Raw genomic sequence first — 15,599 nt, 5'->3', positions numbered from 1 at the left:
AAATTTCAATTCTTAGTTCTCTTTGAATCTATGATTTTGCTGCAATCGCGCTGGCTTTCATGGGACACAAATCAGGGGGTGGGCAGTCGGACGATCCAACGGATTCGGACAAACTGCGGGATTTAACTTAAAAATTGTGTCTTAAGAAATGCACTTGCATACACCGGGAGGAAGATGGTGAACTGCGGCGGACCTGAGCGGGGAAGTGACACATTCAGGAAATTGGGCGCACAATCTTATTGAATCGCGGCACAGTGCATTATCATTGGATAATGCACTTTCGGGAACTCCTCCAGTCCGGGTAAGTAAATGTGCCCCAATGTGGTAGAAGTTAATAGTCGAAACTTCAGGAGAATTACCCCCTGTGTTGGATTAAGACTGCCATGGTCCCTGGGATGAATGAATATTATACCCCCTACAAGTCTGGAATCACTTCTATAGCTAGAATCAGTTTCATAGGCAATGGAGGATGTGGCATGTCTGCCGGCTTTCTATCTATGGTTTCAGCACTCATGGAGGTCCTTCAAAGGTCCTGAATGGCTCTTGTGTACATGTGTATTGATAGCAGAAACAGATGCTTGAAGAATCCATGAATTGCGGTGGGTGGTTTGGGTGGCCATGGGCCCTAGAAGGTTTAGGCCCCAGGCTACTGCCCAACTCAAACAGATAATAGACAATCTCTTATGAGATGATTCGCAAACATTCTGGATTATTACATCTTATTGAAGAGACATCCTCATGGAGAAACATAGGTCCTTTATGGATGGAGAGTAGGCCCTCAGCGTTTCTGATCGGAAAATAGTATCCCAGGATGTGTTATAATTGAAAATGAATCATCTCTTCAAGCCACTTGAAATATTGGGGCACATTTACTTGCCCATCCCTGGCGCGATCCCTAATCCGGAATGTCCGATGATAATGCGCTGCGCCGCTATTCACTTAGATTGTGCACCCAATTTCCTGCATGTGTCTCTTCCTCGCTCAGGTCCGGCGGAGTTCACCTTCTTCTTCCTGGTGCATGTAAGTGCATGTCTTGCACTTTTAAAGGTAAATCCCGCGCTCAGTCCGAATCCATTGGATCGTCTGACGGCACGCCCCCTGACTTCTGTCGCATGAAAGCCGTCGCGATTGCACCAAAATCCGATCACGTGTGACACAATCCCCTTTTAAATACCTGTCCCAGCTGTGCGAAACGTGCAAACATCGGAATATCTGACGAAAGTGCTGTACAAGTTTGATTCTTCACTAGAGATGAGCAGGCCCAATGTTTACATCCATGTTCGGCCACACAACCCGGACATATTAATACCCCTAACCACTAGTCATGGTGATGATTGGCCAGGGTTATCTCAAACCCAAATGTATACATAAGGTCTTCTCATCTCTACACTTCACCCATGTAACGGGATCTGTGTAATCCTTCATGTCTCCTGCGGTGGCGATGTAAAGAAACCGTACGCTAGCCAGGTTCCACCTCTGATTTGGCTGATCGACAGGGTTTCTACTCTAAAATGAAATTATGTTGCACATTCTTTTACCAAAAGTGGACAAACCCTTTAAATATTTCACTGTCACATTGTAACATAGCCCGAGCATGAGTTTTATGATTTCCCTTTATTGAGAGCTCAGTAGAAATAAGAAATCTCTCATCAGCTTCTCCCTTCAGACGGAACATTCCGTAAGTGCCTCGTCGCGAGAGTGTTGATTTCCTCTGTAACAGAGGGCTTTGTAAGTCACATGATATTTGCCGAAATACCTCTGCACCTTTCATCGTGGTTTAATACGTTTCATTTTTCTGTACGTTTGATATATCTCCGAATACCACTGAAAATCACAGCTGTGAAAGGATTTCCAAGAGCGGCCAAATCATCCATAGATTTCCCGGTCACTAGCGGTTACCTACAGCATGCGCCAGCTTCCAGTGACATTACACAGAGTCCTTCTTTATATTAGATGGATGTGAATGGAAACTGGAGACATCAATTGATCTTTACTTTACCGGAACATTCATTTCAAAGGACATCGGGAAAGTCTGAACGACATCTGATGAGGACGCTCTCTTTGTAGCGTCAGGACTGGAGAACATGTCATTAACTCATCATTTTCTCAGCGTCACATAGCGGCATCTGCTCAGCCGCCAAGTCTGCGAGTAGAGAACATGGGTTCATTAAAATTCATAGTCCGTGAAAACCATATTGGATGCGATTTTGTACATAAAACACATTAGAGATTTTTATGCGATACATGCATTACAATAGAAGGAACACTTACGCTTATTCCCGTAAGATATAACGAGGTGGGACGTTATACTGTACATCACAGCTCTCTAACCTACTGTGGGTTAGTGTAGGGCAGGAAATACTACATTGCCATTACTGTATGTGCGCCTAGGAGATACACACAACATGACTGTAATTCTTCAATGTTACATTCCCTTATTTTCATTATTATATACTATTTACAGAAAGGGTACCATCAAAATCCACCATGATAAACCAGGGACACTTACTCATAGATCCAGACACCGTGACTGTGGTAATCTTCTTATATTTGTTATCCATGGCCTCCTTCCTTCTAAAAATAACTTTTAAAATGATGCAAATGACCCTGACGCTATCTGAAAGATTCTTATCTTTAAAATGACACCAGCAGCATGTTTCCAGTTACTATACAACTGAACTAAGCAGCATCTGAAGTGATATTCCCCCTGCAGCCTCTAAACTTGACTCATCTCTGGAAAAAAATAACTGTTTTTTAACAGGTAAATGGACTAGATTTTACTTAAAAGAAGAAATTCGAAAAAGCACATTTCATACCCGACATGAGGGGGTCTAGTAGTTTAATGTAGTAAAATCTGGTAATATTTTCATTTAAGTGGGGCCTCATGATTATAAATTATGCATCTAAAGGAGTGTAGAAAAATACAGGCCCACTCTCAAAAATGTATTTTAATTGCTCATATTATTTATGTGTTTCCATTTATGCTTTGTTCAGTTCTATAGGACCTAGAAACAAGCTGCTGGTATCTTTTTAAAGATAAGAATCTTTCAGATTGCATCAGGGTTATGGTTACATGATTATAGAACCAGAGATACAGGCATTCAAAAAAGGTGCAGCTCACATTTTGTACAATGGGGGAGATCTATCAGAGTCTCTATGCCAGTTTTCAGGCACAGAGTCTCTTTTACGGGTAAAATTTGGTACCTTTCAGTTTTGTGGCTCCAAAATTGCTGCCCACATGGTCACATCTATAGATGAGTTGGGAATTAGATGCTGAAATTGTTTCAATTGGTACCAGTTGATGGACCTTTTGGTGATGATGTGGAAAATAGATTCATATTAATAAAGTTAATGATGTCTCATCAATAATATTTAATAATCCATGATAATTACTAATTATTCAATAGTTACAAGGAGAAAGCGATTGCGCTAGTCACCTGGAAATGAGCCTCTCTATAACCTTGGTGGCTGTTACTAGGTGCTACAGCACAGAATATGTTATATCTTATCCATATCACTGCCCAAACAATACCCCAGTATATGTAGTGTCATGAATGGTTAGGATTCAGCTCCAAAAATAAGATCTGGGGTTCTCGGTCTGGTTGCCCATACAATCAGGAAAACCTCTGGTATAGGACGCACCATAATGACAGTGAAGACCCTTTGGTGAGCTATGCTGCTGGGGAGAACTTATACATATAAATTTGACTCCAACCAATGAGCTCAGGGCTGGTGGTCACACAGGCTCAGTCATTCTACCCATAGCCAGGCCTCTGAATATTGATCCTCATTTCTCTACAGAGCAGCCAATAGAAATAGCTTGTTGCCCTGCTTGTCAGGAAAGGAGCAAAGTCTCTCTAGTACATGGCAGTGTAGCTGAGAAGATTTCTTCAGCTTGGAACGTAAGCAGAAACTATACTCTCAGCAGCCAGTGATGGAAGGAAATATACAAAGCCTTAAAATCCATTTCTTAAAAATAAGGCCATAAATTGAAATAATTTTTTGTGCATTATAAATTATGCTTTCATCATTTATCCTAAGACTTTACTCGAAATTACAATTACCACAATCCTGATTTCAATAGCAATAATCAAATCCAAAGCCATTGATCTAGAAATACCATGAGCCGCGGCGACAGAACAATGCGGCAGAGCGCACAATCCCCGCCACAACTTGATTCCCATCCAACTAAATGACAATCCATATTTTTCCAAGTGACACTTTTCATTTGCTGTTCTGCATTTTCCCGCAGCCTTGTGATGAATTACCCCTTTAATTATACATCGGCTCCTCGCTTTGCATGTCATTTACCCACTTATTTGTTACTTAAAGAGCTTAGCACATTAAAGTCCACAATCCTTATTTAGATAAGTCTGCGCTCGCCTTGTGGCTATGGAGTATCGAGCTATGGAACCGCTTTTAGTAGGTTAAAACGCACATTAAACTGCAGCCCATAAGATAAGTACAACCAGTCTATAGACTTTGTTCTGTAGGAATTGGTAAAACTATATAAATGAATTAAATAATTACAGCACCATCTCCTCCATGGGCTATGGTATTGGAATGGCAGCTTTAAAGGGGTTGTCCACTCTTCATCATGTTTCTGTAATGTGTGTGTAAGTGTGGGGGGTTTGGAGGATATTAATTAGGTAATTTACCAATATACACATATTAAATGTTCTGCTTCGCTTTCTTGATATGTAAACTGAAGCCTCCTGTCTTTTACCTCATCAGCCAGAGATTCCTGACCATACAATGGCCACAGATGGAGGGTCATGTGACCTGAAACTGTCCATGAGCAATTGCCCTGCCAGGACCTTAAGATGGTATTCCTGAATATAAAATGAAGGTCCTGGCAGGGCTTTAGTGTAGAGGATATTATAGTAGATCTGTGATAATTTGCTCAGTGGATGTTTAACCTATTGTATGTTGAAATTGCAAACGGTGATGTATGGATGCTCAAATTCATGTCTCCTTCTTCATTGTAGCACTTCAGGGAGCACTTAGACAAACTCTCCGCAAAAGGAATCGGGATGCTGGATATAGCACTGAATGAAGCCTTTGATTTGCTGAGTGAGGTTAGTATTGTATCTACCCTGCTTATGTTAAAGGGGGTTGGCCTCCTATACCAAATAGTAGAAGAGCCTAATAGGGTCACCCATTTTATACTTACCCTAACAAAGTTTGCCATTCACTGCCAGGAGTTGTGGGTCAAGTGACCCGCCAGCACAGGACTCATTAATGTGGGGTCATTACTGTATTCACGCCCCCTCCGGAATAACCCATATCAGTGGTTGGAGTGGCGCGCCAAGAGGTTCATACCGATTAACCAGAGGAGGAAAAATGATCACAGTGGTGAAATCAGCTCATGTAATATGACCCTTACTGAGCCCATAGAACCAATGGAAGCTCCATAGACTCATTTTTATTATATTTAGCCCTATGGAAGAAAAATATCAAGTTGACGTTTGGACAGCACAACAATATAGAATTCCTCGAGAGTTATCAGCCTGGCTGCTCCAATAAACATCGACCACATTATTCCTTGAGTAATACAACCGGAATTCATATTTTTGGATTATTCCTTGCGAGTGGTAGCCCAACCTAGCCTCCAATCCTACTTGACCTGCAGTGATGATGTCTGATGATGTCTGATGATGTCATGTTCACTGAGCCAATTTCATGGCCAATGTAAGAGGTCACCTGCAGAATGAACACAGTATCATCACTACCAATCCTATGAGACCAGAAGCAGCAGATACTTCTGCGGCCGAGGCCATAAGTTGCCCTCTAGCGTGCCATCTTCTTCCATTTTTTGAAAGCCCTGCCCTTTTTTGATAATTTGGAAATCCCTTTCACCATAAAGAGTTAAAACCAAGCCAAGCCTTCATTAATTCTTCCAAAATATTTCCAAAAATTGTGTCTTTGATTCTTCTGTAAATCATAAAATCTTTGTAGTTGTCAAAGAATGTTCAATGCAGTCTTCATAAGGACTCAGGAGGATGGACGTCTCTTGGATTTTCCAGAAGAGAACATCCATTGTCCTCAGTGTCTGTTGTACATCCTTCCAAAAATGTGAAGTTGTCTTGACAATGAATACATGATATGAAGAACCAAATCACTAAAGTTTAGCTTCCATTTAGATCAAAAGGAGCAGATCTGCAGTAACTTGGCCAACCACTACACAAAGATCGGAGCTGTCTGCTTCCTGTTCTATTCTGCGGGGGAGTTGGGTGTATGACTTTCAACAATCTGATATTGCGGACCCAGGCTATGAATATATTATCCATATTGGTGTCCTCTCTATTGTACAGTACTCTACTCCTTATTGTTTAGTTCTTCTATAATATTCTATGTCATGTCTTTGCAGTTCAATCACACCGGAGAAGGAAGCATCTGCAGCCAAGCCATAATGTTAATTGCCGATGGGGCGGTTGACACCTATGATACAATATTTGCCAAGTACAACTGGCCAGACAGAAAGGTGAGTAAGGCGAAGACGTAAATGTATTCGTATAATACTGGAAACAAAGTCAACCAAGATGGTGGCCTTGATGTTTATAGGGTTCCTATTTACTTTGAAGAGCAGATGAACGATTTCTATCCAGTTGCTCATGATAAAGTCTTTGGGATTGGTTACTTAGGACACGTTTATATTACAGTGAAAAAATCTGGCTTATCCTTATAATAGGGTTTAACGAAAGTCTCTCTCCATACAATTAGGGATAAGGCTAAATGTGCCCTACAGGTTCCCTTCAAGTATCTCCACCACGAGTCAAATGCTATCATAATATTGTAAAAAGAAGAAAGGAGTTTTATGAAATTTAGTTCTTCGTGTTTAAAGTACATGTTCCTTAAAGTTCTCCAAAATTAGAAGTCCGGCTTATGTTACAGGTGACAGCACGGAGATGTTAGAGAGCTTCATCCATACTTTCCAGTCTCTTGAGCCATGTCTGGAGCCTGCGTTCAGAGAAAGTAGAGTCCAATCCTTGGGTTATACAATTGTACAGACTTTTGAAGTTGTAGACAGGTCAATGAAATCATCTTCAACACTGGGAGGGATGGAACAATTTTGGATTACATTGTGTGTGAAGCATGATTAAACAACATCAAACGCGGTGGCAGGGATAATCGGTGTAAGATGACAAAATGCAGTCAAACAATTGTCTGTGATCTTTATGTGTGCGAAAAAAACTTTCCTCGCACCGGACGGGAGATTAGACAGCGAGGGCTTCAGAGATTGTAAGTGCTAAAATGAGTAGTATCTGAGGAGACATTAGCGAAATCAGGGGCGTAACTTGAGGAGGTGCAGAGGATGTGGTCGCAACCGGGCCCAAGAGGCTTCGGGGGGCCATAAGGTCTTACTTTCCTATATGAGAAGACTAGTCGGGGGGGGGGGGGCTGGCACATCAGCGTCACGTTACTGAGCGGAGTTATTATTTACAGGATGTCCTCCTTTCCTTAATAGTCTTTGGGTGACTTTTGGATTTCCATTAAATTATTCAGGTTAGAGATGACTTCTGTAGGGTGGATTTATCACAAGGGGGAATTTTTTGAGTCAGATGAATACTTTATAAAATGTTTCAATTTGACTCGGGTTTGCGACAATTGTTGAATCTGGTGACTAAAGGCAAACAGTCACCAATGGGAAATAGTTGCAATTACCTCCATGTAAGCCAGTACAAGTCTTGATAAGCCCTTCCCCCCCCCCCCCATGTGGGTCCTATCAATGGGACAAGGCTTCACTAGTAGTCCTTTTGATTTATTGAGGCCATCAGTTGAAATTCCTTACCAACTCCTTTAACTCGTGGAAATGACCTTTAACACCTTAAGGACATGTGACAAATCTTTACTCATGGGCCCCCTCCATGCACAGCAAGCATAATGCCGCAACCTACAGCCGGCACAAATGTTTTTTTGTTTTGTTTTTACCGTATTTCCAGCTTCCCTGTACATGGCATGGAATATAAAATTCATCCACTAGGAAAAACAATTTGTTATACAGAAAACAACCCTTCATATAGCTCCATACATGAAAAAAGTTGTGAATTTTTGAAGGTTGGGAGCAAAGAAACAGAAAAAGTCCATTGGTGGGAGGGGGTTAAATGGAACCTCTTGTAAAGATATGTGTCTACAAACCACCGACAACTTATTGTCTTATCGTTTTTCAATTTTCTGGGAGATTTAAATGTCTTCATGCGAATACCACTTGAACTATACTCAGGATAACAAAATAGCACATTCTCTAATTCAATGTTATTAACAAGAATAAAGTATTTCACAGATATAATTCCAACCTGTCTCTATCAGTCCTGGTGTACACAATTTTGGTTGTCCCTGGATACGACCATAAATCTTCTGACTATGGTTGAATTCTTCTCATGAATAGCTGTTCTTGTCTGCACACTGCAGTGCTCTCTGTCTCCTGCCACTTCCCCCTGAATTACAAGACCAGCTCAGGCACAGGCACTTTCTGCCGTTAAGCAGTGTGCAAAGACTTACTCTACAAATTACATGCAAGATAAGGTGTCTATAGCAGAACTGGCAGTGTGTTTTATTGATTAGATGAGGGAGCAGAGCTGAGAGTGTCATTGTTTGTTATATCCATCTTATGGATCTCATCATCTCTCTTTTTTTCTGTGTGTCAGATACTAGTAGAATGTTCAGAAGCTAAATGAAAGTGTAGATAAACTCTGTACCCTGATAATCTAAGCACATTGTCAGCACACAGCATCTCATAGCACCAGCGGGATCATAAAGTATCTGCTTAAAGAGTCTACGCCCACTGAGTACCGTATTCTTCGGACTATAAAAAACCTATGATTTTCTTAGAAATCAAAAGTGCGCCTTATAGTCCGATGCGCCTAATATATGAATCGGGAAGAGCTCTGGGCCAAATAGCCACAGCGCTTCTTCATCTGCCGCCTAACCCGCTTACCTCTGCTGTGTCCTTGCTGCGGCTATCCATGGGGGTCGCTCACTTCTCCTGGTTTCTCTCTCCTGGCGCGATTGGCGCCAAGTTCGGGGGTTTGCAGGGGCCTGGGGCGTTCAATCTTCAACATGTCCCTCATCGTAGGCATTCTGACAGTAGCAGCCACTGCTGTAACGCTGCTGAGTCGCCTCTATGCCTCTCTGCTCGGCAATCACAACCACGCCCCCGGACCCTCTTCTATCTCAAGCGGCCGCCTGCGCCTTATAATCCGGTGCGCCTTATGTATGCACCAACACATCTAAGCTGCCCTTTATTCTTAATGCACCCCATATGCCGGTGCTCCTAATCAGCCGAAAAATACAGTAATCAGTTTTATTGCTGTTTTAGATCCTTTTCACTCAAGAGTGAAAGGATCTAAAACAGCAATAAAACTGATTAAAATTTTAATCAGAGGGGGTTAAAATTATCCTTATTGTGTAAGCATCACTAAGGGATTCAAATTTTAGAACTTTCTTTCATGGGAAAACCCCTTTAAGATTGTATCTGTCCAATGGGACATTAGTCAAGCGAAAAATTGTTCAGGTCAGTGTGACTCTTCTCCTCCCTCATGACTCCTTAGGTTTTTTATTATGTAGCATTTAATCTTCTTTTCTGTATAATTTTGAATCTCCTAGAATATAAAAGAACATCATTTAGATCTCATCCTGCGTATGATGTTGTTGACAGATATTGGCCCTAAATCCTCATGACAGGTTCCCTTTAATAAGTGGATGGTTGTGATTTATGTATAAGGATTGTATATAATCCTAAACGTGAGGTCACAGAATGGAATGGATTGATCATATTACGACTGTATAGGAAAAAGGTTAAGAACTTAATTCAGTAACGGACAATGGGTTTGAGCGAGCGGGAAATGTGTGTGTGTGTGGGGGCCGCGAGGAGGGAGCAGTTTGACAATAATTGGAGACTTTCTTTTCGTAACAAAACAGTTTTTTTTCCCGACATCTTAGAAATCAGGGTCTTTACAGTTGGCAGATCACACATTATTTGGTGTAATTGTCCACCGCCGCGAAGACTATTGAGGAGCAAATTGTCAATGTCAAAGCAGCCTTATCCATGTGGGCCTCGGTACAACGGTAGACTGACCTTACAATCTTCAAAATTGCTCATGTTATTTCATAGATTTATAAATGGGAACTGATTTTTTTTTCTCTATAAACTAAGAGTATTTACAGAGAATTTTCAGTGCCTGTGAATTACATAATCACATTTTTGGTTACAGCGTTCTCCTTACATAATAACTCCCTCTCGCAATTTGTAAAACAAAATTAGACTGTGGAGTTATCGGAAAACCCAATAGAGTTATTTAGGATTTAAAAGTTTTCTTTAAATTATGTCATTATAAAATTTCACAGTAGAAAGAAAAATGTTTTTTTTGCTACAATTTTCGGGCCTTGCATGTTATCGTCTCCTTTTACACACGTTGTTGCCTCCGATGTTCTTTGTGCCGTTGCCTGGTTTGCCACCTAATAGCGTATTCGGTAAATGTGTAACTGTTACCTCCTACAATTTCATGTGAATGAACAATCAACCCCCTCACCACCACAGCCAGTTTCCGACTCAGTGGTGCAACTTTTTCCTTAATTTTTCTCCATTGTTGATTCTCCATACTTTTTGATTCTATCGACTTGTTGACTTCCACTTACCCTTTTTTGTTGGACATAAAGAAGTAAACAGGTTGATTTAATTATGGTTCTATCAATTTTTATTACAGGAGGTCCCCTACTTAAGAACACCCGACTTACAGACGACCCCTAGTTATAAACAGACCTCTGGATGTTAGTAATTTACTGTACTTTACCCTTAGGCTACAATAAACAGTTATTAAAATTGTCGGCAATTAGGCATTATTGTTATCCTGGTTCTTATGACAATCCAACATTTTTAAAATCCAATTGTCACAGAGACCAAAACATTTTCTCACTGTGGTTACAATTATAAAATATACAGTTCCGACTTACATACATATTGAACTTAAGAACAAACCTAAAGAACCGATCTTATATGTAACTGACTGTATTTTATATACACAGAAAATAATTTTTTTTTTGCTGTATTCTGGTCTACGTGACTTTTTCTTTGTTCTTTTTATTTACTGTAGAAGCAAGAGTTTGTGTTTTTTTTCCAGGGTGAGACATAGTTTGTTTGGTAAATTTATTTGAATATGTGTATTAATACAATTTTGATCGATTTTTTTTTTTCCAGGATATTGTTTTATAGTAATCACCATGTGTTGAGAAAGATGTGTTATCTTTATCCTCTCGACACACAGATACAATTATAATACAGGTGGTCCCCTACTCAAGGACACCCAAATTACAGACGACCCCTAGTTAAAGACGGACCCCTCTGTCCACTGTGACCTCTGGTGAAGTCTGTGAAGGCATTATTATAGTCCCAGGCAGCAATGATCAGTAAGGTGTCTGTAATGAAGCTTTCTTGATAATACCTGGTCCAATTTCAGCAAAAAAAAAAGCCAATTTTCACTTGGGCAAAAAAATTTTTTTCTGGATCTGCAACTATGAAATATAGTTTCAACTTACATACAAATTCAACTTAAGAACAAACCTACGGAACCTATCTTGTATGTAACCCGGGGACTGTCTGTACTGCGATACTGAATTTATATATTTTTTATGCTTTACGGTTTTGTGTGTCATCTCAATGGGTCATAACAATTTAAAATTCAAATATTTCAATAATTTTTATAAGATACATCTTTGTAGTTGCAGTCTACTGCATTAAATTACATCTACCACCAGTAAAATGATTGTAAGCTTAGCACACTGACATACTGGTGTGTGCCCCTTCTGGCAGGATCTGCTCTTCTTTTACCTTCTTATGTCCTGGTTCTTACAAAAAAAGGCCTTTAAAATTATGCAAATTAATTGGAGAGGCTCCAGGCTCCATTAGTGCTAATGGGGACTGGAGACCCTCAGGCTAATTTGCATAAGTTTTAAAGCTTTATTTTCTTAAAAACAAAGGCATAAAAAGCTTAAAGAAGAGCAGATCCTGCCCGAGGGGGCACACACCAGTATGTCAGTGTGCTTGGTTTACAATCCTAAGGATGTCCTTTAAATCTTGATGTAGAGAAATCTCTTGTTTTAGTTATATGCAAATAAGAATTCTGATGCACTATGGGTGTTGTCCCAAGGTCTGGAGCTGTAGTCCAGTTTCACTAGGTGTTTGTTAATCATTGCTTTGCGGGAAGTAATGGGCAGTATAATTGAGGAAGAGAGGATGCATGAAACCTCTCGGCCATCACCATGATGCACTGAAATGCTCATTTGCATATTAATAAAAATGTAAGATTTCTTGGATTTCATTTCTGAAAAAAAAAATGTATTACCCTTATGATTCATGACACTTTCAATACAATGGGAGGGATTGATCAAGGCTTCTTCCCTCTGCCTACACAGAGTGGTGTTGGCGTTGAGGGTCATGTGGTTATAGTGCGTACAATAATCCGCCAGCATATAATACCGTATATACTTGAGTATAAGCCGACCCAAGTATAAGCCAAGGCCCCTAATTTTACCACAAAAACCTGGGAAAACCTATTGACTCGAGTATAAGCCGAGGGTGCGAAATGCATTGGTCACAGCCTCCCCAGTATATAGCCTACCGGACCCTGCTCCATAGTATATAGCCAGCACCTGCCCCCCAGTATGTAGCCTGCCAGCCCATATCCTCCAGTATATAGCTAGCCCCCTGCCCCAATATATAGCCAGCAGCGGGGGTTTTGATATATTTTTTTTACTCGAGTATAAGTATGGTATAAGTTTGGGTTTTCAGCACATTTTTTTGTGCTGAAAAACTAGGCTTATACTCGAGTATATATGGTGCTTCGGATGTAATAAGAGGTCGCAGCCACTAAGTATATGCGGCCGGACTTGTGGGAAGGAGTTAACATTAACCACTGGTGCTCAATAATCCGTCCCCTATATGTTTTTTGTACTATATGTGACCCAACAGAATCCCTCATATAATAAAATTCGCTCTTTATCCCACCATACTTCTCGGTGAATATTTTATCAGAGTTGCGCAGAGCTCTCCCTGCACGGATTAGAAGTCGGTTCTGTTTGTTTTCTAGATTTCGGGGCTTTTCTGCTACTTTGGGAATGAATTGTTGTTTAGGCCTCGTGTAAATTCGGCCATTTACATATAATCTTTTAATAGGTTCTTTCAACAAAATGTCCTAAGTGGTTCGGTATGGGGGACGCACTCGGGGATCCAAAAAACGCTTTTCCTGGCTCATTTTGACTCATTGTTTTTCTCCCAAGATAATGGAGGCTTTAAGTCACATAAACATCTTTAACATGAAATGAATTATGCCCAGATTTGGCAGCGGCCGCTGTTGCGGGATTTCTGTCAGCGTTTGCTGCTAATCTTGTTCTTTTTGTGGCTTGTACTTTGGGGAAGAAAGAACAAATCTTGGCATATGTCTCGCGGCATCGAGTCTGGGTTTGACTCCAATATTTCCACTAAATGATAATCTACGGTAGCGCTGAAAACGCAGAGTGACAGAACCTAGAAAAAGTACAAGAGGAGATCTGGACATTATACGAATATGCAAATAGACTGCGATGTATTCTTACAGCGGCCAATGACGTTAGATATTTTTCCGGAAATGATTTCTAGAGACGCAGCAGGACTGGGATTGGTGATGGCAGTGGCACCACAATGTACAAAACAGGGGAGGCAGGGCCCCATAGCAGACTTATGAATGGGCCCCCCTTACCTCAAAAATATACATATTTGTAAGTAATAATAACACACATTTATATAATCATATATATTCACACACACACATATATATATATATATATATATATATATATATATATATATATATCATATTTTTCGGATTATAAGGCGCACCATCAATAAATGTCTGCTAAAACGTCTAGGTTCACATATAAGGCGCACCGGATTATAAGGCGCACCAGATTATAAGGCACACCTGTTTATAAGGATGAATGACCAGCAGGTGGCAGACCTGTGCACAGTTCAAGGCAGCTGTTGTCTGTAACTGTGGTTCATATATAAGGCGCACCGGATTATAAGGCACACCTGATTATAAGGATGAATGACCAGCAGGTGGCAGATCTGTGCACAGTTCAAGACAGCTGTTGTCTGTAAGTGCATTTCATATATAAGTCGCACTGGACTATAAGGATTTTTTGTGCGCCTTATAGTCCGAAAAATACGGTGTATATATATATATATATATATATATATATATATATATATATACACACACATACAGTTATACAAGCTTACACACATTCACATTTATACACACATATGCACACATTTATGCACAGATACAGTATATACACTAATACATACAGTATATACACATCTTATACTTCTGATACACACCCACTGTATATGCACATCACATACAAACATATAGTATATACACATCACATATGCACACACATTTAGAGCACATAAATATCACATATACACACTTACATACAATCCTATATACAGGCATACAGCAGAATATACATACCTACAGTATATACACACATAAAGCATATATACACGCTATAGACACACATACAGCATATATACATAACATATACACACATAAAGTATATACACAACGTACCATTTTCAGACATACAGTATATATACACATCAAATATACACACATACACAGTGTACACAGTAGATGGCATGAATTAGAGATTCCAGTCCCGTTGTTCTGCTGTCCACTTCCGCAACATTTCTCTGGGCTGCTGATAATGTGCAGCATAGTATCTGTAAAAATGATCTACATCTTCCATTCTTTAGTGTGTCAGGCTGGATGCTGGGGCTCCCTGACACTATGGGCCCCATAGCCGCTATGGCTGCTACCATTGTAGTTACATCCCTGGAACAGGTTATGTTAATCATTAAAGGGAATCTGTCAGCAGTTTTGCCCTTACAAAGCAGCAGACGATGTTCCTTTAAGAATGATCAATTGCTGGGTTAAGTAACTCATTCTGCCTTACCTGGGCTTTTATCTGTACACTAGAATAACTTTCATGTCATTGAATCCTACTTGCCCTCTGTTGGCTCTGTCTCATTCTACACAGTAAAGCTGTAAAATGAAATGTAATAAACAGGAAGTAGCGGCCTAATGTGTGTGCCAGCATGCAGTATGCCAGAGATGCCGTGTCGGAGTGGCCCGCCAGAGAATCAGAGCTTTCTCCAGTAGGCCCTGACTCTAACTACCATCAAAATCCATCACGTTAAACCAGGGACACTTATTTATAGATCCAGGCACAGTGAATGTGGTGATCTTCTTATATTTGTTATCCATGGTCTCTTTCTTTCTAAAATCAACTTTTACAATTATGCTAATGAGCCCAAAGGGCTCTGCTGGGTGTTTCCAAAGCCCCTCTGTGTTATCTTTTCACTTGTTGTTACAATAAGCAGAGCAGGTCTCCCCTCCCCCTGCACTTCCTGCTGCTGCTGGATTACCTAGGCAGATGGAGGAGGGAGAGATCAGGAGTAGAGGTGATATGTTCTGCTCATTGTCACAGCATGTGAATCTACAGCACAGAGTGGCTCTGGGAACCGGCGCCGGTGCCTGGATCTATGAGTAAGTGTC

At 40.5% G+C, this 15,599-nt stretch overlaps 1 protein-coding gene across 5 annotated transcripts in view; it reads left to right on the top strand.

Annotated features, from left to right (window-relative positions):
* The window catches only part of CACNA2D3 (calcium voltage-gated channel auxiliary subunit alpha2delta 3), a 597,379-nt gene that overhangs the window by 289,457 nt on the left and 292,323 nt on the right, over window positions 1-15,599 (top strand). For all 5 annotated transcript variants that reach the window (XM_072127891.1, XM_072127887.1, XM_072127890.1 and 2 more), the window contains 2 exons: window positions 4,989-5,078; window positions 6,371-6,484. In XM_072127891.1, the coding sequence (XP_071983992.1) occupies window positions 4,989-5,078; window positions 6,371-6,484 (204 nt within the window). The remainder of the gene's footprint in view (window positions 1-4,988; window positions 5,079-6,370; window positions 6,485-15,599) is intronic.

This window comes from Engystomops pustulosus, chromosome 10, assembly GCF_040894005.1.
Source record: "Engystomops pustulosus chromosome 10, aEngPut4.maternal, whole genome shotgun sequence".
Classification (NCBI taxonomy): Eukaryota; Metazoa; Chordata; class Amphibia; order Anura; family Leptodactylidae; genus Engystomops; species Engystomops pustulosus.
The sequence above is the reverse complement of the archived record's forward strand: the minus strand, read 5'-3'. Positions and strand labels throughout refer to the sequence as shown.